This window comes from Juglans regia, chromosome 7 (genome assembly GCF_001411555.2).
Source record: "Juglans regia cultivar Chandler chromosome 7, Walnut 2.0, whole genome shotgun sequence".
Taxonomy (NCBI): Eukaryota; Viridiplantae; Streptophyta; class Magnoliopsida; order Fagales; family Juglandaceae; genus Juglans; species Juglans regia.
Window position 1 is genome coordinate 42,131,386 of NC_049907.1, and position 25,461 is coordinate 42,156,846.

The 25,461-nt window shown below is 35.2% G+C and overlaps 3 protein-coding genes across 6 annotated transcripts; 2 read left to right on the forward strand and 1 right to left on the reverse strand.

The window, feature by feature from the left end:
- Nucleotides 1–191: 191 nt before the first annotated feature.
- On the forward strand, nt 192–12,500 carry LOC109012857. Its single transcript, XM_018994708.2, has 16 exons — nt 192–529; nt 618–983; nt 1,205–1,445; nt 2,622–2,659; nt 3,860–3,950; nt 4,520–4,625; nt 4,731–4,801; nt 6,006–6,072; nt 6,542–6,604; nt 7,493–7,564; nt 7,666–7,767; nt 8,478–8,552; nt 8,815–8,913; nt 10,494–10,610; nt 11,785–11,841; nt 12,162–12,500. The coding sequence occupies exons 3-16, from the start codon at nt 1,321–1,323 to the stop codon at nt 12,219–12,221; spliced, it is 1,143 nt and encodes a 380-aa protein (XP_018850253.1). The 5' UTR covers nt 192–529; nt 618–983; nt 1,205–1,320; the 3' UTR covers nt 12,222–12,500.
- LOC109012855 lies at nt 12,252–19,748 on the reverse strand. Of its 4 annotated transcripts, none has more exons than XR_004802035.1 (10): nt 19,204–19,748; nt 17,920–18,468; nt 16,457–17,827; nt 16,035–16,359; nt 15,645–15,897; nt 15,333–15,549; nt 14,384–14,739; nt 13,828–13,962; nt 13,506–13,619; nt 12,252–12,356 (listed from the first exon to the last, which is right to left on the reverse strand). XR_004802035.1 is itself a non-coding variant. In XM_035692553.1 (10 exons), the coding sequence occupies exons 2-10, from the start codon at nt 19,360–19,362 to the stop codon at nt 13,616–13,618; spliced, it is 3,369 nt and encodes a 1,122-aa protein (XP_035548446.1). In that variant the 5' UTR covers nt 19,363–19,541; nt 19,654–19,748; the 3' UTR covers nt 12,608–13,615. The 4 variants fall into 4 exon arrangements, 2 of the variants coding, with proteins under 2 accessions (XP_035548446.1, XP_035548445.1); XR_004802034.1 differs by having other exon boundaries at nt 12,265–12,369; XM_035692553.1 differs by lacking the exon at nt 12,252–12,356 and having other exon boundaries at nt 12,608–13,619; nt 19,204–19,541; nt 19,654–19,748.
- A 3,895-nt stretch (nt 19,749–23,643) lies between these two features.
- LOC118349058 (auxin-responsive protein SAUR72-like) lies at nt 23,644–24,418 on the forward strand. The gene has a single exon (XM_035692554.1). It carries the CDS (start codon nt 23,904–23,906, stop codon nt 24,411–24,413), a length of 510 nt encoding a protein of 169 aa, XP_035548447.1. The 5' UTR covers nt 23,644–23,903; the 3' UTR covers nt 24,414–24,418.
- Nucleotides 24,419–25,461: the final 1,043 nt, after the last annotated feature.

Consider the following 25,461-nt stretch of genomic DNA (forward strand, 5'->3'; position numbering starts at 1 on the left):
ACCAGTTAATGGAAGGGAAAAGCTTGCACACGGATGTGTTAAAACTCAATTTCATACCCAGCCAATAGATGAAAGGCATGTAGGCACTCCAAAAAAACTCAATTTGAACCCGCGTACACCGAGTGCCTGCTCTCCCTCCTCTGAATGTCTCGCCCTCCCCATTATTGCACTTTATGATTTCTTCAGAAAGGAAAAAAGGAAAAAAAACTCATCTTTGCAGCACTTCCTCTCATTCGGTTTGTGTTTCAACTTTTACTGAGCTCCAGAAAAAAAAAATACTGGAGCCGCGTACACCCGATTGCCCTCTTTAGCTCCGAATCTCTCTATCACAATCTCAAAATCGCCAGGCTCAGCACTCTACTGATTTTTTTCATGCTACCATTTTAACTCTTCTGCCAAATTTTTTGCATTTTGTATGGACTTTTAAGTTGATCTTATTAATTGGCATGAGTTTGGATTTTTTTTTTCAGATGGGGCTTTCGCCAAATGGAATGGAAATTTTGCACAAAGAGCCAGACTCATCTGGAGGGTTAGCGACTAGATTTCTTCCACCTTTTTGCTATTGCTTGCTACTCTATTTTTCTGGAGAGGTGGTCCAAACCAATTGTGTTTTTCAGGTTTCAATTGTCTGGGCTGCATGCAGTGAAAAAACCTTATCCCGAGAACAAAGATGCTAGTGAAACAGAGGATGATGAAGATGACCACTCTGGGGAGGAATACCAGAAACCCAGTTGAGATAGAAACCGAAATTCACAAAGAGGAGAAGGAATAAACAGGAAACAGAAATAGAAATTCTCAGAGTTTACATTCCGTCTGCTGAAGATGAGTGCAGGTGGTGGGGAGAGACATTCTGAAGTGCAGTAATGGGGAGAGACATTCAGTTGAAGACGAATTTACCTTTCTGGTTTTTTTTTCCAAAGCCTTCGAAACAATATTGTAATGGGAGGGAGACGCATTCGAAGGGCGGAGAGCATTAATTCGGTGTACGCTGGTTCAAATTGAATTTTCTTAAAATGCTTACATGTCGACCATCTGTTGGCTAGTGTAAAATTAAGTTTTAAACCCATCCGGCTTCTAATTCTATTTTAATTTTTGTTAAAAAAAAACTTATTTATTCACGTGTTAATTATAAATACGTTCAAATTATGAAATTTAAAATTAAAAAAAAAAAAAAAAAACTGATAAAATCAGTGTTGTTTGTCAGTTTAGTTTTGGAGTGTCGAGACAGTGAGAGGAGAGGGAGAATCGAGTGCACAAACCTTATCTTCATATAAAGTTTCAGAGAGAGGAGAGAGAGAGAGAGAGAGCAGAAGAGGAACTATGCCAATTACTGCAATGGCCGCAACAACAGCTAGTCGGTTGCTTATTATTATTCCAATTCGCTGCTCCGATTCAACCCCAAGACGCGGTTTTGGAACCAAAAAGAACACCAACAAGGTACCCACGTATGTATTTTCATTTATATGTAATTGTATTGTCTTTTAAGCGTGTTAGATGTCTGGGTTCTTACCTGTACCTGGAATTTTCTTTGGTTCTGTGTTTGGTTGCCAAATAATGAAAGAAAGGAAAGCATTGACGCTAGCGGAGTTGTTTGGATTCAGAGATGAGATGGTGTTGAGATGGTTTGTGAATTGTAGAGATGAGTTGAGATGGTTTGTATGGGAATTTGGGAAAGTTGTAATGATGAGAGGAGATGAGATGAGTTGAGGTGGGTTTTGAATGCAAACGAGGCTAATTCGAAATGGTTTCTCTCAGGCGTGACTGGAGCATAACATTTACCAAAAGAAAAAAAAGGAGGGGCATATGGGATCCGGCTGTTTTCTTTGGAATCATATTTGGTTGCCAAGAAAGTGAAGGAGAAGAGAACGATTTCATACCAAAATATTTAAATCTTTCTGTAGTCAAAACGATGTCCTACAAAAATATTAAAATTTTCTGAAGTCAATTTGTATTGGCGTGTTCTCATCAATAAAATGGGCATAATGAGAACCCACTGTCCCGACACACACGATCCTTATTTGAGAATTTTCTTGGTTTACCCGTTTGATTGCTGAGAAAAAAGAAAATACTTTACAGAGTGATTGCTTCAGGGGGTATGTACCTCCAACAATCACTTCAGGGGAGATTAGCCTACAAGAAGTCGACCTTTTAATTTCCACTTCTTGATTTCATAGGCATAAGGGATCTGCATATAGAGAGAACAAAACCTTAATTTCCTGAGGAAATTCTAGTTCAATAAAGGAAATAATAATACTCCTAAAATTATTGAAATATAATTGTTCATTTATATCTAAAAATGCCTAACTAGTTGATGGTTTTCTCATCAATGGAATTGGCAAAATGGAGACATCTTATTCTCTTTTTGATAAGTAACAATACTGCATATCATTGAAAAAGTGCCAGGGGCACAACCCTAGTATACTAGGGGTATTCAAAGGGGAACACCTAGTTTAAGGAAGGTTAGGGGAACAAGCGCAAGTAAATTTTATATAAGGATTCAAAAGCGAGAGTTTTTGTGGATCATAGTCCAGTCATACAAAGATCTAAGATTGAACTATAGAGTCTGTTTCACTTGTACAATGTAATGCTTGTTGTGTGATCACTCTTGTTTCCCCGTGCAGGAAATCAACAGCTAAACAATCTGGTCCTGTACCTCCTAGTGAGTGAATTGTGTTTTACTCCTTCGACGTAGAATATGTATCTGTCCAAAAATTGGTTTTTTATTATTCAGCACATCTTGCATGCAAATGGTCGACTCTGCATACATTGCCTGTGATTTTATTTTATTTTGTATGTTTAGAGAAGGAAAGGAGTGAGGGCTTTGGTGTTAGGATTCTTTTGCTCACTTGGTCTTCACCAAACTAGGATTTGGAGTTGTCATATATTCTTGTAAAATGTTTAGGGTGCCAAAGAATTTCATATTCAACTTGATTTAAATCCATCGGTCCATCCCTTTCAGTTATCACAATTATCTGATTACTGAGCATCAGCCTGAGTCTGCTTGAAACATTTATAAGGATCAGTCATCTTTGTCTATTTCTACTTCACCTAACCCTTCTATTTTTGTGCTCGCCTCTGAAACTACTTCTTTATCTTTCCTGGTTTTTGGGAAATAGTACTTCTCGATCTCGATGTCCTGCAAGATTTATTTGCCTACTTGTTGGTTTGGATATGCTCCAAGAAGCATGCTACCATGGCCATATTTACTCATTTCTGCCACCAAGATCATAGTCTTCTTATACTGTTGCTTTTTGTTCCCTATTGTGCTTGGATTTCAACCTTTTATTTTTGACTTATTAATCTTTGGGTACTAGCACCTTGTATCTTTGCTTGTTTCTCATGAAAGTTCATGGCCAGCCTGTACGTTTGGCGATGCTTGTAGTCTGCACTGGGGGTGAGCACCAACCCCCTTTGAGTGGGCTGCCAGTTGTTTCTGATGATTGAATCATTAGCCATCAAAAGTCAGGTGGCTCATTGAACTGACTGATAGATTCTTGCCGTCCTAAATTTAATTCGGGCCAATACTGACAGATGTTGATTGGCTCATTGGTGGTAATTGGGTGGCAATGGGGTGTGAGATCTCGAACATTGCTAGCAGATTTGTCGGTTGGGTTGCAAGATCTCGCAATCCTGCCACCACCTTGCCGCCAAACTAGGCAACAAGATAAGATGAGTTGGGTTTTGGTATTCCAAAACCCTTTTCTGGTGGCCAATTAGACCTCTCCTGCCCCCTTTATCTAGTGTCTGATTTAAAGGGGAACCTTGGCCGATTCAATCTTATGTAACTCCCCCAGGTTTATTGTGTTTGTCTTCTACCACTTTTTGCTGCATTCAACCTAATAGGAAGGTTTCCTTGTAGAGGCACCTGGTTTAAGTTCTCAATTTGATGGGAAATCTAACAACAATTCATTGGACCGTCAGTTTGAGGAGCGGCTGGAAGCTGTTAGAAGGTACAATTGTGTTACTTGTCACATTTGCTTGAACAGACGTTAGAGTGGATGCTTACTGGAAAAAGATTCCCATTAAAGTATTATTAAATTTTTTGTGTTTTTGAGCAGGTGTGGCATATTTCTCTATGGCATAGACAATAATATTTTATTTTTTGATAAGTACAGCCTAGACAATTATATGATTTTCTAAATATACATTATTCACCCACCCACCTTTGGGAGTACGGTATCTTGTCTGACTTGCAAGCATTCATCTTGAGGTAGGATTGAGTTTCTCTGTAAGATTCATAGTTGCATTACCAACGACTTCCTTTTGTGGAGACAAGGTAGACTTAGAGTTATTTTTCATTCTAAAATGTTGTAACTTGTTACATAAACTTTCAAAGGTAAAAATAATTTTATTTTTTGGTTTAGAACTTTAATCTAATACTGTACTTTTTAAGTTTTTTATTTTTTAAAATAATTTTAATTTTTCCTTACACTCTCGCAGATGGTTAGTTGGATAACTTCTGCTTTATGCATGATTTTGGAATGATTTACATAACTACTCCTTTCTATACAATATTTAGGTCAGCACTTGAGCAGAAAAAAGCAGACGAAGAAAAAGAATTTGGAGCAATAGACTATGATGCACCAGTTGAGTCAGAGAAGAAAACAATTGGACTGGGTACCAAGGTAAAACTTTTTTAGCTGTTTGCACTTTTCTAACTTGAAACATGATATCATTGTTACTGTCTTTAATGGTACAGATATCTCTGACTCAGTTTTGACATGGAACAGATTGGAGTAGGAGTAGCCGTCTTGGCCTTTGGTTTGGTTTTTGCGCTCGGAGACTTTCTTCCCTCCGGAAGGTATTGCTTAGTACATCAAAAGTTATATTTTCTTTTCTCCCATTGTGCACAGATCAGAAATATCAGTCAATCTTTGTTTCTGTCGTTGACTATGGTGTCTAGCCTAGACTACTCTGTTGTGTTTGATTAATTAATCTGTTTCTTTAACAGTTCATCAAGGTTTTGCTGGTGCATAAAGGTCAAGTGGGAAAAACTTTTACTTTTTTTTTATAAGTAAAATAAGACTTTATTAAATCACCAAAGTAACACGATACGAAGAAAATGCCCTGTTTATTTAGGCATGTAGGAAACTAGGAATTCATGAAGGTCCATGCCATTTAAGTCTACAGCAATGGCCCAAGTACAAAGAGTTCTAAAAAATAACAATTTTAGCTCCTCCACAGATCTCTCTTTGTCTTCAAAAGTCCTCTCATTTCGTTCCTGCCATAGACACCACATAATACAGATAGGGATCAACTTCCACACTGCTTTAATCTGTCTCACCCCACGGATAGAATTCTAGCAAGCCAATACATCCAAAACTGTTTCCGGCATCACCCACGCCATATCCATCCTTTTAAACACCTCGTCCCAAATAGACTTAGCTATCTCACAGTATAAAAGTAAATGATTTACCGACTCACCCCCGCTTTTACACATACAACACCAATCTGCAATAATTATCCTCCTCTTTCTTAGATTATCCGTAGTGAGGATCTTACCCAAAGACGCTGTCCACACAAAGAAAGAGACTTTGGGAGGAGCCTTATGACACCAAACCTTTCTCCAAGGAAACTGTATCTCTGGCTCTTGTGTGAGAACCTTATAGAAAGAGCGAGCTGAGAATACCCATTTCCCTGCAGGATGCCACCACAACTCATCTTCCTGCTGAATGTTCGGTCGAATAGAATATAAGAGGCTATAAAATTCTACAAAACATTCCATCTCCTAAAACAAATGGATGGCATATTTCCATTTATGAACATATTAAATTGCAACTATGGCATACAATAATGCAACTATGGCATACAATAACGCATATGTTATTCTAAGACGTGTTAGACTATCTATCACTAAAAATTTGAGCATTTTATTCTAAGGGGACCCTGGAGCTCAAGTAAGACTATTTGAAAGAATAACTTTAAAGTTAGTGATCACATTTAAACCTCGTTGGTTCCAATTTCTGGAGGTTTGGTATGATTTTGAGATGCCTTCAATTTTCCAGTGTTAGTCCCACCAAGGAAGGCAAGGTGGTTAATAATCTGTCGGAAGAAGAGAAAGCTGCTCTTCAGGTAATATTCTTGGAAAAGTCTAATAAGTTTTCTTCTCTAGAGTATAAGTTTTTCTTAACGATGGCCTTTATGATGATAGACTGTTGCTCACAGGTTCTTAAAGGTATTAAAATATTGGGGCCCAATAATTTTTATTTCCCTAGTTGGAGGTTTTTGTCCTATTTTTATGGTGAGCTACTCAATGTGGCCCCAGTGACCAGCTTCCTCTAATAGGTTTCCCAGATACTTGTATATTCATTACTGTCACCAAAGCAAGTTTAGAGTCTTTTGTTACCAAAAAAAGAAAGAAAGGGGAGCTGTTTAACCTGCTAGTGAAGAGGAATAGAAGAAATGAGAATAATATTTCCTTTTTACTAGTGTTCTTGTCATAGTAAGCCCTGGAACAATGGTGGTTAGTATCATATCATAGTCTTTGCTATGTATTTTGGAAGAATTACAAAATATGTTTACTTCCTGATGTGTGTGGCAGGCTAGGCTTAAAGATTATGAGGCAATGCTAAGTAAATCCCCAAAAGATCAAGTTGCTCTTGAAGTGAGTCATTGGTTATTATGTGGTATATCAGTTTTGTTTCTTTGTTACTATATGCTGATATTAGAAATATACTTGTGGAGCTTTGACCTTGTTCTTACTACAAAGTTAGTATATGGTTATGTGAAACATATTTTTGGTTCCATTCATATATGTGATATGCTTTGGATCTAAAATTAAAGATGTCATTTCGCATTTCAAGAAGAAAAGGAAGGGTTAATATCCGATATTAGCTGCTGATTGTGTCAGTTCATGCTGGTTAAAACCTGGAAATAGAAGAAACTGGTTGAGTCAAAATCCCATGTTCTATCATAAGGTTAAGAGCTTGAACCTAAATTGGGAATTTGAAAGCTTTTCATCTGGAACAAAACAATAGCACAATTTTCTTTTCCAAGTGAATCTAGACCCAGAGAGATGAAATGGTAAAATTGTAGTTTCTCACGGTTTGGTTTTATGCTGGCCAACCCCATCCCATTCAAATATATCTTAGGTAACAAGAATTATTTAAGAAAAATTAAAGAGACACAAAGATGGACATGCAAACACTGAAGCTAAAATTTTATTTGATGGAGGATAATGCAATAGTAAATTTGTTGGAAAAATACAAAAGTTTATACTTGAGAGAAAAAGAACAATGTGAGAATCTCAATCATCCAAAATCTGAGTCCAACTAGTTGTGAGCTAAAACATGAAGTGAGAAATGACAAAAAAAAAAAAAAAAAACCTTAGACTAAATCAACTAAAAGAAATCTTTCTAATGCTATATGACCCTAAGGCAAAGGCCTAGACAATATATTATTTGTATACTGTGAATTTATTTAATTTTTTCCTGGCTTCATCAAAATTGGTTTCTTATCACATCTATTGCCTATATATATAATGGATTTCTAGGGAGCTGCAGTGACCTTGGCAGAATTAGGAAATTATAGTCAGGCTTCCTCTCTGCTTGAGGACTTGACAAAGGTATGCTCATGTTTTCTTGTTGGATATTTTTATGGAATTTATCTGCCACAAACTGGACAAAATCCTTAGTACTCTTTTGACTGATCTCTTGTGCTCCATAGGGGAAACCAAGTGACCCTGATGTTTTCCGCTTGCTTGGAGAAGTTAAATATGAACTCAAGGATTATGAAGGGAGTGCTACTGCGTATAAGACTTCACAGATGGTAAGTTTTCTCCAGATGTGCTGGATAGTTTCCTACTTATTGCTGTTTCAGATAACTGTTCAGCCTTACCATGCTTGACTTCAGCACGAGTAATGCTACTCATCATCCCAACTTCCATCATCCTTTCATCATCCTATGATGTGGCATTAGGTGATTAGAAATTATTTATTACATTTCACTTGTGAACCTATCATCTAATGCCACATCATGGGATGGTAGGAGGATGATGGGAGTTGGGATGATGAATAGATTTTTTCTGCACACCAATAAATTGTTTTCATTTCCCATCTCATGGAAAACCGTTTTCGCTCCACTTAGCCCTATCCCCCACTAGGGTATTTTACTGATAGGTTCTATATTTCGTGAGACTGTTTTATTAGCTCTAAGTGCCTAGAAATTAAAACTCGTGTTTGTCTGTGTGCACTTACCAATGCATTTCATTTATGTGCATTTGCACAGATCTAAAAAGGTTAGTCTCAACTAACAATTGGTTCGGAGACCCTATAATTTGGACTTACTTTAATTTAAAGATTAGTGTTTCCTGGGATCAATCTAGGGGGCTATGTTTAATTTGTTGATTAGAAGGGCGGGCAGAGGATTGTGGAGGGTTTACCACATAAAGTTTTTATTTTAGGCGATGAATTTCAGCATTGAAATTGTTAACATATTTTGCAAGCTCTGTCCATAAATATCTTCTTATTCTGTAACAGGTGTCTAAAGATATCAATTTTGAAGTTCTGCGTGGCCTTACAAATGCATTACTTGCTGCTAAGAAACCAGATGAGGTATATCATCACACGGGTTGAAATTACAATTGATTCACTATTGAAATTACAAAAGCATTGGTGACGGTTGGAAGTGTTTGCTGCTCATCTGATGCTTTTAAGACAGTAATATATGTTCTAGACTTTTTTAGGTAAAACAATTATTATCCAAGCATATGGTTGTCATCTTATGAATGATGACGTCATTGACATGAAACAGCCTGTTGGATTAGCAGGTGTGCAATCAATTTCAAATTTCCATTTACTCATCTTTCTAATGCAGGCAGTTCAATTCCTTCTGGCGTCTCGAGAACGTCTAAATTCACAAATTTCTAATGGTAAGGCTGAAGAAACAAATTTGCTGCAGGTGGACCCTGTTCAAGTGAGTTTTTTGTTTCTCACTAACAGATTACATGTCTAAGCTCCTATTTTTTCTAAAGGAAAACGAGGAGGATTTTAAGCGTCACTTAGTAGAAACTTAAAGTTGCTATAATATGGTTTTAGGCTGTTAGAATATATTGCTTAATAATACCTATAAAAAAATAACATATTGCATAACAATTGGCCAGCAAGTTCAGACATTGGGTTTAAAGAATGTACAATATTGAAGTTTAAGCCCATGGATATTTTCTTGAAACAAACAATATATTTATTAACTGATGAAAATGACTCAAGTTTTGTGTGGATAGTCTTTGTAGTTAACAAGAAATTTATTATTATGCCTTTGTTTTTGTTAAATCACCAATAATTTGTTGGGCTTTTTGTGTGGAGCCTAGTTTTGTTTTGCGGCGGCCCAATTTGACGACCCCACCCGACAAGAATTCGTTGCAATGTTTTTTTTTAATTTATTTATTATTTTTTTAATGAGGCTTGGGCCATGGAGTGCAAGCTTGGGCCGGTCTGACCCAACCTAACCCCTAATTAGGGTTTATGCCCTAATTATCCTAATTAGGGTTTCACTTCATATACATTGTACTATTCCCTATGGCCACTCATTGTATTGCCGCACTGTGTATTTGACTTTCAAGAGAATAAAATCCTTTGTAGCTCCGTGGACGTAGGCATGTTGCCGAACCACGTAAATCTTGTTTGTTGTGTGTAATTAATTTCGGTTTTGCTTTACTTTTTTCTTCTTATCGTTCCTGACATCATCCCACAAGCTTAAACTGATGGTAATAGGTGAGTTCATCAATAAATTTATATTAGTTCATCATTAAATTTATATTCTAACATTTCCTCTCACGCTTGAGTCAGACTCTCCCTTAATAAGCGGGCTCAACACATGGATATTTAAATAAAACAAGGGTGAAGTGTGGAATAAGGTTCAAACTCAGAACCTCTCCTCTGATACCATATTAAATAACTAATCGTCTCAAAAGTTTAAGCTGATAGGTAATGATGAATTTAATAATTTAATTTATATTCTAAACATTTTGAAGAACTTGGAAAGAGTGAGATCAAATTATCATACATTTTAGAGCTTCAACTCCTTTGGGTTTGTGATAAGGGTTGCAGATCTAGTTTGTTGATTTTGGCTAAAATGTACAAAGAGCTGCAGCCTAAGGAAGTTGGTATAACTGAAAATGAAACACAGGAACAAAAATGTTGGGGAAGAGTTTCTTATTTTTGCGATGACACAAAGTAAAGACAATAGCCTCAAAATAAAATAAAATTCTTAAGTATACCAGAAACAATCGAAAGAACTTGACATGCTACCAAACTGGAGTGTTCAGTCACAGAGGACAGAAATAATACTTGTAATAATTTTAAACAGATAATTTATGGTGTCTAGTTATGCTGAATCTTTTCCATATATTTTCAGAAAATTGCTAAAGATACTATTTTCATAATATCGGTTCCTTTTTTTAATTTATCATTTGTCCCCGCTATCAGATGTCAGTTTTGGGTTTGGTTGCTTTTAAATCTGATGTTTAGTGTGTTTGTGGAGAGATGTTATTTCAGGTTGATTTACTTCTTGGCAAAGCGTATTCAGATTGGGGTCATATAAGTGATGCTGTATCTGTCTACGATCGCCTCATCTCAAGTCACCCTGATGACTTCCGTGGTTACTTAGCTAAGGTTCTTCTCTCTCTCTCATGAATGTAACAGCCAAATTAGAATATTTTATTATATATAACAGCGCCATGTATGAAATGGATATTCTTAGGAACAAAGCTTTAGCGAACTAAATGGATCTATTTTGTTTACACACTGCTAGACAATTAATTATAAAAAGAACAAAAAATATAACTTGTTACCGGATTCACATTTTTTTATTGTCAACACTGAAAGGCATCTTCATTAAGCCACAAAATTCCTATTCCTTGCTAAGAAAAGAAAAATGGTTACTAAACTGAAGCCAAATGATGACTATACACAATATTCATTATACATTTTACCTATTATTATTGCTAAACAATGAATACTTTGAGTGTAGACGCACCCACACAAATATATACATATATACACGCATATCCCTATTATCTCTCACACACACAAACCCATCCATTTAGACCCTAAACTGTTCTGGATTCTTCTATAACTCTGGTGATCATGGAAAGAGTTGGGGTGCTTTCAGAGAATAAATCCCGGAATTGCTCTTGTTCAGACTTCTCCAGATTGGTGTAATACATTATAAGAGAAGAATGAGATGCTATTGAAGTATTCAGAAATGTGGTTCCCGCATCTATGAAGCTTACAAGTATAAAGCTTAGAAAATAACTGGTATCTGATACTGTGAATCAAGGCGCAAGTTGGAGTACTTTGTCCCAAAACCTTTAGGTTTATGGTCGTACTGGTCCACTTGAGATTCCAGTGCTCATTGTAAAGCAAGTGCCATACAATTTGCATGTATTTTGGATATCAATAACTTCTCAGGCAGATTTTCATATCTTTAAATCGTGCATATAATGACGACTGGAAGGAACTAAATGTAATCATAGTAATGCAAGAAGCTTGATGGTCAGATTATTTGATTACCAGTATAAATATTCTTATTACTTATCAAAAGGTATAAATATTCGTATTATTTACAAACATTATGCAGTTATGTCACTTTTGTGCTGCTTGTGTTCCTTCTTTCTTACTTTACCAAGAAAAACATTCGTTCTTTGGTCATGCTTCTTTGTTCTTTATTAGTTAGTGATTCTATCTGTCTGCATTCCGATTGGTTGATACTTATGCTTTGTCTTTGGATAATTTTAAATGAACGGAACTTACATTTACAATTTTTTTTTCTCTAATGCTTCTGCAGGGAATCATTTTGAAAGAAAATGGTAAAGTTGGAGATGCAGAGAGAATGTTTATACAAGTGAGTGTATCAATTGTTTTGACATATGTATGCATATTATAATACATGAACATATTCGAATTTGTGAACTTAGAGGATTGTATATTATAGATGTGCCACTACATACATTTTATTTACTTGTGCACACATGGATACGCCTTTGACTGCATACAAATATACACATACATACCTACGGCTTTAAGTATCCACATACAAATACACACACACACATACTTGTATAGAACCTTGGTGCCTAGATTATACATACTTACACACATACATACATACATTCAGACAGAAAATATTACAAAGTATCTGTGCATTAACGGAATTATGTGCAGGCACGGTTCTTTGCACCGGAGAACGCCAAGGCACTGGTAGATCGCTTTGCTAGACAGTAACTGATCTTCGTTCAGATGGGAATTATTTACCTCAGGAGCATAAACTTTACGCTAAGGCCCTCAACGGAGTTCGATTTTCTCCAACCTCTATATTGTATTGATCGTTAGAATTGGCTGATGAGAATAAGGCCAGACCTGATTTTGCCCGCTACCAGGATTTTCCATGTTAGATTGTGAATGAAATTAAACAAAATCATGAAGTCTATCAAATGTAAATTTCACTAGTAGTCACAGCGAAATTCGAAAGAAATGAAAGATAGATTCCTCCATTTTAAAGTATTTTCCCTTGTGTTGACTATTTTGATTAGTAATTAATTGACTCTTGGGATAATCAATGCCAGAAATTCCAATTAAGTTAAAGAAACATGTTTGACCAGAATTTTCTGTTTTTAACTGATGGGAACTAATGCTTTGGTGAATTTATTTTGTAAATATTGCAACCAAATTAATCGGTTGAATTAAGTAAATAAGGCAGGTTGAAATAAAGGGACTCTTGCCTTGGGGAGACATCCCTACTTCCTGCATATGGCCTTAAACTGGACTTTTCCCCCCAGCTGGTATGTTCTGTTTCCAGAATACCAAGATAAATACAGATACAGAAGTCTCCAGATATAATTTTGTAGTATGGAATGGATGCCTGAACTCTCCATTTGTAACTTCAGGATGGGTCAATGCTTAAAAATATTTTTTAGCACAGACATTTATTTAGCAATGCTTGCCAAGTGATCACCAATACAACTCTCAGAATCCCCTATCCCATATGTTGTCCTTTTGTTACATGATTTCTTCTTCATATAGAGAGAATTTGTAGAGTAATTACTTCGAAGTAGGAGTTCTACAACAGCCATTCCTATATGATAGAAAAGGATTCCACAATCATTTACCCTCTCTGAAAATCTTGGAATGGCAGTGGATGACAACAAGGAGGGCAGTCTCTTGGAAAGTATGTGTATTAAGTAGACACAAATCTATCACATTCCAGCTAAAGGAAGTAATTAAACACAAATTTCCATGATATAAACATTACATTCTGTTTCTAATCCACAAAAGAAGCAAATTTCCATTATCCTCCCCCCCGCCCCCCAAAACAAAATGCAAAACAGGGGAACATGGTGAGAAATGAGTTCAGCAGGGATCGTGATTCTATGAGTGTGTTGATTCCATCACAAAAGCAACTATATGTATAATGAGAAAGCTATAGCCTATGTTGAGAAGAAATAAGATTTCTCCTCACTTTGACCACAGTCCAAGGTCCACACAATGACAAAGGAGGGGGGAAAAAACCTTGTATGCATAGATTTAAGTCCTCTGCAGGAAGTTCTTCGCTCACCAGCAGGATCATGCTTGCCCTCCTTACATGCAGTATCAGGGTTTTGGCAGGCAGTGCCAGTCAGTCACCTAAAGCAAAACAGAACATGTAGACAATGTTTATTATTAGTCCTCACTGCAATTTCAGGTGGTACTCCAACTTGACAGTCTAATGAATATCTACAATGAAGAAAAACGTCAATGCTCTCTTCTTTTGAACTTGCAGCTCAAAGATATTCTCTGCAGAAGTAAGACAAATTGACTATATATGTAATTACTGAAAATTTGAACTTGTTACCAATAAGTTGGATAGGATGTTTCTGGATCACCCCACAGACTGAGTGAAGCTAACGGTTCTAACAATGACTGCACAGGATTAGCTTCAGGACAACTACTTGAGCCAATTGGCCATTTCATTGGAACAACTAAATCCCTGCAGCAAATGAAATGACAATTTAGGTCTACGTTAAGGAAATCTTATTAGTTGGCCCCTCTTTTTTAAGAAAGAAGCGCCCAAAAATATTTTGCTTTCTTTCCCTCCCATACCATGCAGGCCCAAGGCAAATGTTCTGCAGCACTGCCCATGCTTAGACAAATATTATACCATTATAATCTATACTTGAACTGCCATTTGAAATTAGAATTGATAGATTCTCTAGGTTAAGGTCAACTTCATTACATGCTTTAAGTCATTAACCATATTATTTCATGTTGCATCAAACCAGAAAATATAACAGGAATAAGTTACAATTGAAAACTTCCCAATTCTAGCTACAAAAGTGAGGTCTCTCACATGTCATCAGAAATAAGTAAAACGGCATAAACTGACAGAATAAATCTACATAAATGCATACCTGTCAAAACATTTTTGTTTGCAGCAATTAATCATATCCACTGTGTAATTCCCAAAGAAGACATCAAGATGATTTGCTAATTGTGACATTTTGGATAATGGCAAGATGTCCCAGATCTTCAAAATCTGAATGTAATATGCGTTTTGCTTGACAATGTCTACAGTCCAAACAAGAATCAGTGACCCATTATTGACCTTGTACTGCTCTAATAGTGAAGAAGAAGTTCCATGATGAACAAAGAGTTTTTTCTTCCAATGAGGCTGACGCCAACCATTTGCAAGTTTCTCCAATAAAGAAAGCACCTCAGCGTTTTTAAATCTAGACATAGATTCCACAAAATCATTGCTGAAGGAGACCTATATTAAAAAAATTAAGTGAGGTCAACCGATTAATGTTCAAAAAAATCCCACCACCACCTTGAACTTAGAAGGTAAAATTCAAATTCCAAAAGACTCCAATCTTGAAGATTGTCTCTCTTTTGATTACGATCATAAAAGTGCCATTAGAAAGTAAAACATACGAACTTCAATACACTTGAATACGTCAAATTAAGTTAAGACCATAGTTTCAACAGTTAATGCTAAAATAAATTATCCATTTGTTCTTCCCAATTGGTGGAATCTTTCCTAGAGAGAGAACAAAACTGAGGAACAAAGAAAAATCATTTACATCAACTTATTTCTTGAAGCACTTTCATTACATTATGAACAAAACTATAGAGATAGAAGTCAATAGAGAAACAGGGGAATATACTAGATCAATGGGAGGCCAACTACTTCTGAAACATGTCCCATCTCCTAACATTTTTCAGCTTAATATTAAATAATAAGATTTGCTCTCATCTAGTTTATTTTATTTTATTTTATTAAAGAGGCCTAGAATTGTGAATACCATGAGTTGATACATTATTTAAAAGGATGGATATGTTACAATAAAAAGAGTATCATACCTTCCATATAGTTTTTCTGAACAGAAAAGAGTCATTTTTGAGTAAACTCCCCATTTGGCCCTGCTTAACCAAGGCAGCTCTAATAGCCACAGCCAAGCTCTGGTCTTCATCGGCATTATAGAAACACCCTCTTTTCTTTGCATCAATGACTAGTTCCGTCCAAACAGTGCCGCTGTTATTTAAAGTCGCCCCATTTCCCACTATCCAAAGGCAATGCCTGCATATGAAACCATGCCTCTATTACTTGTAAAAATTAACCATAGATTCAACACACGTTTGAGGGGCTTAATAGTTGAGTGTAAAATGTGTTACCGTGCACGTGTTAGTGCCACATTTGCTCTCTGACAATTGGAAAGAAAACCTACTGCTCCATTCACATTACTTCTGACAGTGGAAATAATTATAACATCCTCCTCACCACCCTGGAACCCATCTACAGAGCGAACACTAATGGAAAAGTTACTGCTAGAGCCTCTACTTAATTTGTTGACCATCTTTGAGATTGTATCCACTTGTGCCTTGTACGGTGAGATGATACCAACATTAACCTTGTTCTTCTTGTTAACTGCATATTTAGCAAAGGAAAAAAAAAAACAGGAGAGAGTTTCATGAAACTCATGAGTAAAACATGACCAACCGTCCTAGAACAATACCTTATTCAAAACAGAGACTTTTACTAATTGGAATGGAAATGAGACATACCTTTGACAAGGCGTGAAACTATCTCATACACCACAGCAGCCTCAACCATATTTTTCTGGCTTTGGCTGTTATCAAATTCCTCTTTTCCATGTGCTACATTGATGAAAGAGTACGAACCGTACATCTTCCCCTGAAGGAAACGCCTCTCGTGGCTTTTTCCTTTGACATTGTCTCCATCCAAAATCTTACTGTCATAGAACTCCCGATTCGGAAATTGGCTTATGGATGGATGCATCCTGTGCTGCACATTGAGAAGGTTTCTCCTGTGTCCTAGCAATACCAGCCTTTGGAACAAACTTCTACCAAATTCAGCGTTCTCAGCAACCTAGTAATAGAAAATTTTAATGATATTAAAAGGGTAAATATCTATTGATTATAAAGACACAGAGATAAAAGACAAGCATGACAATAAAACTCTAAACCTTGCTTTGAACCATCGCAGGCAGTTGTCGCTCATCCCCAATAAGCACTACCTGTCGGAGACCGGGAAGTTGTAAAGGAATGGTCGATTCACATTCCTTGAGCTGAGCAGCTTCATCTATAACTAATAGTTCCAGAGGATTCATTTTTTCTCTGTACAATTTAATAGAGCTTGATACAGTGCAGAAAATCAGACGTGCATTTGCAAGGCAGAAATCTTTTAGTGCATTCTTACTAGAAATCTTCTCCGGGAGAGAGAATTCTTTAGGAAGTGTTCCAAGTATGCGAAGGCACTCGCTGATCTCAAGTCTCAACTTTTCCAAGTGACCGAGACCGCCTCCTAATTTTTGGCTGAAGACTTGTTCTACTCCTTTGTCATCAACACTAGCAGTACGCAGCAAAGCTTCGAGAGAATTGAGAACATCAAGAGCTTTTGCCATGTTCTTTACCACCTCTAGTGAAATAAAAGAAGTTGGCAAGTGCGTACACAAATTTACAATACAAAACCTCAGACGCTCTACAATGCGATTGAAACTCCCCCTTAGAAACTCCCCAAACGTCAAAGGATTGTCATTCACAACTTGTGAAGAACAACCCCCGCTTTCCTTCTCCTCATGCTTTAGTTTCTTTTCATTCTTAGAAGGCACCATCCCTTTCGGCGTTTTCTTGCTTTGGTTTTCATTTGAGGCCTCAACAACTTGCTTCTGAAATTTCATGCTCTTCTTACCCTTAGAGGACTGACCCTTGATATTACTTCCTTGATTCCCACTAGCCCCCTCATTTGCAGACATTCCTTTCTCTTTTTTCTCCTCCTCTTCTTTCACTTTTCCTTCTTTCAAGTAGCGACGGTATTCCTTTTTGGCGTCCTTGAGCAAACAAATCATTGATTGTAAACCATCTTTCCAACCCGATGGAACTAAGCATTTATTTAGTATCTCAATTCGGTTATCAAGGAATACATCGAGAAGGTCATGATGATCAGTAATATTCATCCGCTGCTCATTTCCGTATAAAACTACATCCCCAAGCCCATAAGCAACATATTCAAAGGACTGTGTAACATTCTTCACAAGCCGCCGAGTCACTTCCAAAACTGCAGTATTGGTCGGGGCACATATAAGCACTCTGCATTTCATTTTAAGGAGAGAGAACAGTAAGAAAGCAACCGTCTTGGTTTTCCCAGTCCCCGGAGGTCCCCATATTAGATTGATAGTATTCTTCTTCTTATTGCATTCCCTAGAAACCAAACAGCTAATAACTGCAGCTTTCTGGGACAAATTTAAATCAGAAGACACGATTCTGTCCCTCATATCCACAAAGGCAGTTCTACATTTCTCATCAGAGAAGCTGATAGTTGGATTTTCAGCATCATCCTACGCAAAGTAAAATATAAGGAGCTCAGAATTTCATTCCAAGAGTATCAATAAGAAATACCAAGCAAGCAAGCAATGATCAAAACTCTTACAGTAGATTTAGGGTTCAGCACTTCTTGAAAGAAGTTCAAGTTCCCACCTTCCAGTTGAGTGTTCAATGCTCTCCAAATGCGGATATTCGTGGTCATGTTTGTCAGGAAAACGGCATAAAGAGTCTGTTTGTTCTTGCTCTTTTCTTCTTCAACCAAGATGGGCTGTGAGGACAATACTGATAGTGCAAGTAGGCCTCCTTCTCTCACCCATTGAACATAAGCGACAACATAGGATCTGTTGGGTCTGTCTAAATCCTCAACAGATTCTGGTTTTACATCTGTTATTGCAATGAGGTCTCCATTCTGAGGCTCATACATCTCTTTATTATTCTTGAATTGCCACACTGCTGGTAGCATAATGCTGTAAAAGAAGTCATGGGGCGGTTTATAATTTTTTGATTTTTGGACAGAAACTATTTTACAAATAGGTGCTCGAGACACTGTTGAAATGCTTGCCAACAAGTCAGCTTGCGTTTCCTTAATAAGTGGAATGCTTAATGACTTCAAGTATTCTGGGACCGATGAGAATGTCAGTGGGATCGTTTTCACCTGTTATAAGGGAATCAATTTAGTCTTAAGCTGACTGCCACTTTCATGGAAATTAAGAAATCTAAGAACATCTCTGGAAATGGGATCATATAATAAAGAGATTATCATGTACCCACATCCAAATTACCAACAAATTTGTGTCAGCCATGCAGATAAATTAAATCATAATATCTGAAATAAATGTCACGGATATTAATGTGACACCATGATCCTCTTAATCCATAGCACATTCTACTTTTCTGTCCAGATCATCAGATAGTTGACCAAGAAGAAGATCAAAAACCAAATAGGCAAACGTAACGGATACCAAAACTTATCAACATCCCAAGAGTCTAGCCTGAGTTCGTAAAGCAAACATCTCCTCTTATTTAATTTTCTATAAACCACAATTTTATATTATTTTATTGTTTAGACACTGGATATTATAAAAAAAAAATAACACGGAATTAACTCTTGTACTTTACTAAAATTCCCACCGTGCAATACTATTTTTCACCTTAAATTTTGTCATCTTCAATCACCTTAAAAAGTACAAAGTTCCATAGAAACTAATTAAAATAACTCCATTTTCATATATAGATGCATCGATCGATCAAAATGTAATTAATCGGCATGATCATGTTTTGCCCAGAAGTATATATGATTCATAAATATCACAATCTGCATGATCATGTGGTGCAACTCTGCTTATAATCAGGATCGAGGAGGAGGGTGAGATTTTAATGGTGCACAAACCTGGCCTTCATAAAGATTTTCATTGAGGACATCATTGATAGACCAGGAGAGTACCAAGTCGATTAAGCTTCTGCCCGGAAATTCTTGCTTCTTCACCTTAGTGCTCATCTCCGCCTTGATGTCAGCTCCTTGGTCTCCTCTCAAACGCTGTATAGTCATCCAAACGCCAAAATCTAATTCTCCTTTGAAATAGAGGGAAAGAAAGTTCCTTCGAGCTGAAGGAAGCAGCTAGGAAAAAGTTTCCTAGTACAGGATGTCTATGATGAAAGGAAAAGTGGCAATCTCGTTATGCTTTTCTTGCTTTTGCATCCTTGACAGAGGCCATCAAAAGCATATCTCTGTATATAGAGAGAGAGATCAGACGTATACATTATTCAAAAAAAGCGTGTATTATATATGTATAATGCGCGGCGCGCGCTTGTGCGTATAAAGTGAAACAAAGACTCGTACTCGATCTGGGAAAAATATGGGAGGGACGAAGGCATTGACTTCCAGTCAAATTATAGATAGAAAATGGAGCCGAGTACTGAGAGTGACTCGAGTCTCCATCAATGGCTGAATACGCGGGACTGCTGCAACTACGTACCTGCCTTTACTTCGTTCACATTACAAAGAGAAATGGGTATCGAATTTGGACCATTGTAAATTTCTTAACAATAAAGGAATTCATTCTATTCTGTTCGTGCGACCGTAATGCAACGCACAATACTCCTCCCTTTCCTTATACTTCTATGTGATCAGACAATCCCATTTACTATACCGAACACGGAAAAGCTGGAAAGACTTCGCACGTACGTACGCAGTTGTTGGGTTCAAACCTGGGAAACCTTTTCAACTTCCTTGACTAATGCATGGTGGGTCCGTGTACCGACTCAATATCAGTGTATAGTCAAGGGAAAGCAAATGCCGGGAAGGATCCCCAGACGTTCTAACTTCCCGATCATTTATTTATTTATTATTATTTGTTAGTATTTCATTTTCCCATGATGAAGAAGAAATAGCTCGGAAGTCGGAATTAACAATGCATGCGCATTAAGAAAATTTAAACACATAAGGCTAATTATATAATACCAAGGAATAAAACACGCAACCTCGATTGGCCATGATGATATTCATGAAGAGTGGTGCTTGAGCCGCACGGCTTTGACCGTTAAGGGTGCCCACAAATACAAATTTTCTATATTATTTTTTTCATATTTTTAAATATTAAAAAAAAATACATCAATTCATTAAAAATCATTTACTTAATCATTAAATAAAAAAAATAAAATAAATTAGCAATCAAAATGAAAGAACAAAACTAAGCGGCATAGTAATTGGAAAATTTTCCAATTATCATAATTTGAAATTACACATGCAAGAACCCTTAATAAGGAAAAATGGAAACTCCCATTTACATAACATGTAACCATTATAAAAAAATTTATTTATTTATGACCATTTAATTCTAATAAAATAATTATGTATAATTAAAATAAATCTATTTTAATTATAAATAATTTTTTTATCGTAATTAAATAATCACAAAAATCTATTTTCCTGAACCCACGTTAAAGAATTAAGATGCAACCTCAGAATATATGGAAGGTGGTCATCGAATCGTAGAGAGATGTCAAGGAATTAAAGCGATTGATCGAGCATCGATCAAACAATATTTTGCAGGATGATCAATCGATTAATCCCTGCAACTATGCACTCTAATTTCTCCCATTTGTCCCCTTATAGACATGTACACAATACGGCTTGTAAGAGTAATGTTAAATATAATCAATAATTTATATATAAATGGTGTGTATTTTTTAAAAAAAATAGTAAAATTTATTATTAAAAAAATTGATTTTATTTATGTGTATTATATATTTATTTAATTTGTTTAAAAATAAATACATGACGCTTACACATCTGTAATTACATTACAAATATCATTTATTATGAATTAATTAAGCAAAACATCGATATGCAAAATCGTCCCGTATCGCCTAGCTAGCCAATTGATCTTGCTCGTATATTTGTCCATCGCTGAAAGGTCTAATATAATAATATTAGCTTGATTCACCCGTCCTCAGGTCACCCTCTTGCATGCAAAACAGAGCAACATGATACATGTGCCGACGTATAATAATCTGGCTAAAACTTTTAACTTTTCCATGTTATTATATATACATTAAATATTAAATTAATTCTCGTGATTTTTTAATATTCTAGTTTTTTAAATTAAACTTTTTCATGTCCTTGTATTTCACAATTAATCAAATCAGTATCTTTAACGTCCCTAGTTATATCATTATGATCACTTTTCTTGCTTCCATTGCACTTTGCGGTACTAATTAAGCTATATATTAAAAATACCTATACTTACTCGCCTTATAAACACGAAAAGGAACTTATTATTTAAAAAGAAATGATAGTTACAGTCGTGAGTATGTAACTACCATGTAATCACTTTGAAAAAAGTAAATAAATACGGAATTCACGTGAAAAAATAATAATTTTTTAACAGTAGACTCTACTCTTTTTCAAAACGACTGTACGATACTTACACATTCCACGACTGCATATAAAAATTATTTTTATTTAAATAACAAAAGTATCAATGTTTTCAAATATTTATTCCCTGTTATACTAAAAAGAAGAATGATATACGTATAACACATTACACAATATATTGTATAATAATATTATAAAATGAGAGTATTTTTATAAAACAATATTATTTTTATAATATATTTTATAAAAATATACTTCATTTAAAATATAATTATGTAAAATACTGTAAAAAATATTATTTATAAATAATTGTCCGGACTAAAAATTTGTGGGCTAGGGCGTCGTCGGTCCCCTCCCCTTCCCATCGTGTTCTTTATTTGGAAACACTTCTTTAAATTTACTCTTTCTAGTAGTACTACTTTATTTGTCGTAATTTTATATTTTTTTAAAATTTGATTATTTTATTTAGATAAATGATTTCTTATCTTTTGACCTATCAAATAAAAGAAATGATATAGACACAAAAAAATTTTATAAAAATAAATTTATAAATTGACATAATTTCATGTGATACTTATGTTAGATATAATACTTTATAATAAATGAGTTTTATAATTTAATGTATTATATCAAGTCATGTTAATTTATAAATTTACTTTTGTGTGCGTGATATACAAAATAATAATACTACTATACCGTCTCATTTTGTCTTTTCATTTTGACCTCTTCTACATTTATTTATTTTTTTAATTTTACTTTTTGATTAAAAAAATTATTATTAATGTATTAATATATTTTTTTCTTTTTTAAAAATATTTAAATATTTTTAAAAATATAAAAATAAAATTTATAGTAATAGACACGCCAATACTCAAAACTGGACTGTACACTAGCGGTACTATCCTATACAAAATCATTCCTTAGAAAAAAAAAAAAAAAAAAAGATCATCGAATATATTCATCATGGTTAAAAAGTTGACATCGTGTTATTACTGAGAGGTACTCTATTTTTCCGTACATCGAGAGCGCGTCGATCGATTGTCCTTTTTATTTTTGGCCGGCCATTACTTTTTTAATAGAAGGTGGTTCATCGATTGAATTTTTTTATTTTTTTTTATTTTACTTAATTGTTAAGGATTTTAAAATTATATACATACATACATACATACAATTAAAAATTCTTAATTGTTCATTCTTGTTCATCCGTTTATAACCGCTTTTAAATATAAGGAAGATATAATATAATATATATATCTATATATATGTAATTTTGATATTCTTATGATCTGTATTTATTAATTTTTTCTTCGACAGATCATGAGTCAACGCTCAATCTAAGTACTGCCTAGCTAACGCGCGCAATAACGTTAAATTTGTTAATTATGGCTATAACTTATAACTGTCGGGGTTTCTTTCCATCATATGCATGAAAAACGACTAAACTCGAAGAAAATAACCATTTTTGGAGGATAAAGAAATATTCAAAGAGACATTATATATGTATAATATCACCCGATAAACCCTCTAGCTCCTATATACAGTAATATATTGACTCCAATAGCAGCCAAAATTAGAGGATAAAAAATGAATATTTGTGATAGATTATTTAATATAAGAATGACTATTTATAATAAAAATAAATTCATTTTAACAAAAAATAAATATTTTTATAAAAAACAATTGACCACAATTAAATATTTTTTTTTTTTTTTTTTGTAGTGGCAGTACGTATAACTCGCTGAATTATAAAAGGAATTAAGTTCTTAATGGTTAAGGTCCTGATCTGCAAAATCAATGCGTTTCTGATGATCTACGTCCCCCCAGCAAACGTACAGATTAAAGAACCAGTACTTTATTCTGTCCCTAAAGCAAAAGGATATATACAATTAATTTCTTCTCTCTTATAATTATTGTTCTTTTCCCCTTTTTCCACCTCTTACTTATACGGATAAAGCTAAGCTTTTTTCTCTGTGATTGGATGAATTCTCTTTTCTTTGCTCCCCCATTTTTTGTAATTTTCCAGTGCCCGTTCCAATCATGGTACTGCTATAGAAGTGATTTTAGAAAATTATAAGAAGATCAATAATACAAGGAGAAGACGTTAATGTACGTACGTACGTACGTACAACTACACACAGTACTCTTTCTGATCTTTTATATATTGGCTCGCTGATCGCGCTCTCCAAATATTCAAGTCCGGGCCGGCCGGCGAGATGAAGCAGTACCGGTTATGTGGAGGTTCCAACTGGCCTCCGAAGAACATTCATTGGCTAATGCCATGGTCGTGGTCTCCAGTACCTAACCAGAAAGTACGTCAAGCGAAGAAGCTAATTATTAGAGAAAACTCATGTGCCAAGAAGGAGTCATTGCTTGCCGGAGATCATCAGCTGTCCGATGGCAGGAGTACTAGTACCACTACCGGAGTGCAAGTAATTCCTAAGGGGTTCTTGGCAGTGTATGTTGGGACGACAGAGCTTAGGAGGTGTGTGATTCCAACGAGCTACTTGTCGATGCCGGATTTTAGGATTTTAATGGAGAAAGCGGCTGATGAATATGGGTATGAGCAAGAGGGAGGGCTTAGACTTCCTTGTGAGGAAGAAGATTTTAAGAAGATATTATTGACATGTAGGGCCAACTCCAAGCTGTATACGCGCGACGGAAAGAAGAACATATATAAGAAGGTCATGAAGGTATTATACGTACGTACGTATATGGGATCATGACAAGGTATTGCATATATATATGCATGCATGCATGGTGGTCGGAATTAATCAGTACTACTAAACCGATCGTGATCGTGATCGTGATCGTGCATGCATGCTGCAGGTTCAATTAATTCCAAGTTAATTTCCTTCTCCTTCAAAATCAATCTTAGTTTCTTGATTTTTAATTAGGTCTATTAATATATACATACACATGATGAGTAGTTGAGCTGATGCGCTTATTCATGATGCGCTTGTGAGCATTATTATTATTTTTCTTAAATATTTGTCTTAATATTTAATTTGATCTGTAAATTAAGTAATTTTCCTAATTATATACAATATAGTTAATATATATTGAATATTATGAGAATTTTATATAACTTATTTTGGGTAGGAGGAAAAACTCATCATGCATCATGTACATGATCATGTACTAGTACTACGTGTACTCATGCATGGCCGGCCAACCAATTATTAATTAACTAGTGCTAGCCCCCCAAGTACACGTACATGATCATGATTCATGATCATCAGTTGTATCCTAATTAATTCATCTAACCACTAATGATCAGTGATCAAGAGATTAATGCATGCAAGGTACTTTACCAACAACGTACTTGGAGATCAATATCGATCAGGATATATACATACCAATTTGCGTACGACTCCAAAAGATATATACATTAATGATCATCGATCTAATTGTATATTATATATACTTTGATTCTAGTGATTTTTTATGATTTCAATCAGTAGTACTAAAGGCCGTAATTCGTGAAGAATTTATTGTTTGTAATTGTAATGCACGTTTTCTTAGTTTATATATATATATATATATATATATATATATATATATATTTAAGAATTAATTTTTTAATAATGAGGACATAATTTTTTGGCTTAATTAAATAACGAGATAATATTTATGTCGTATAAATTAACATCACAAGCAATAGAAGAGCATTTATAGAAGCTATAACATGGTCTTATAAATAAACGTCGTCCATAGTTTTATGAAAGTTATTTGAGATAAATTTAATTCTAGAATGACGATCCAGCATTTTTC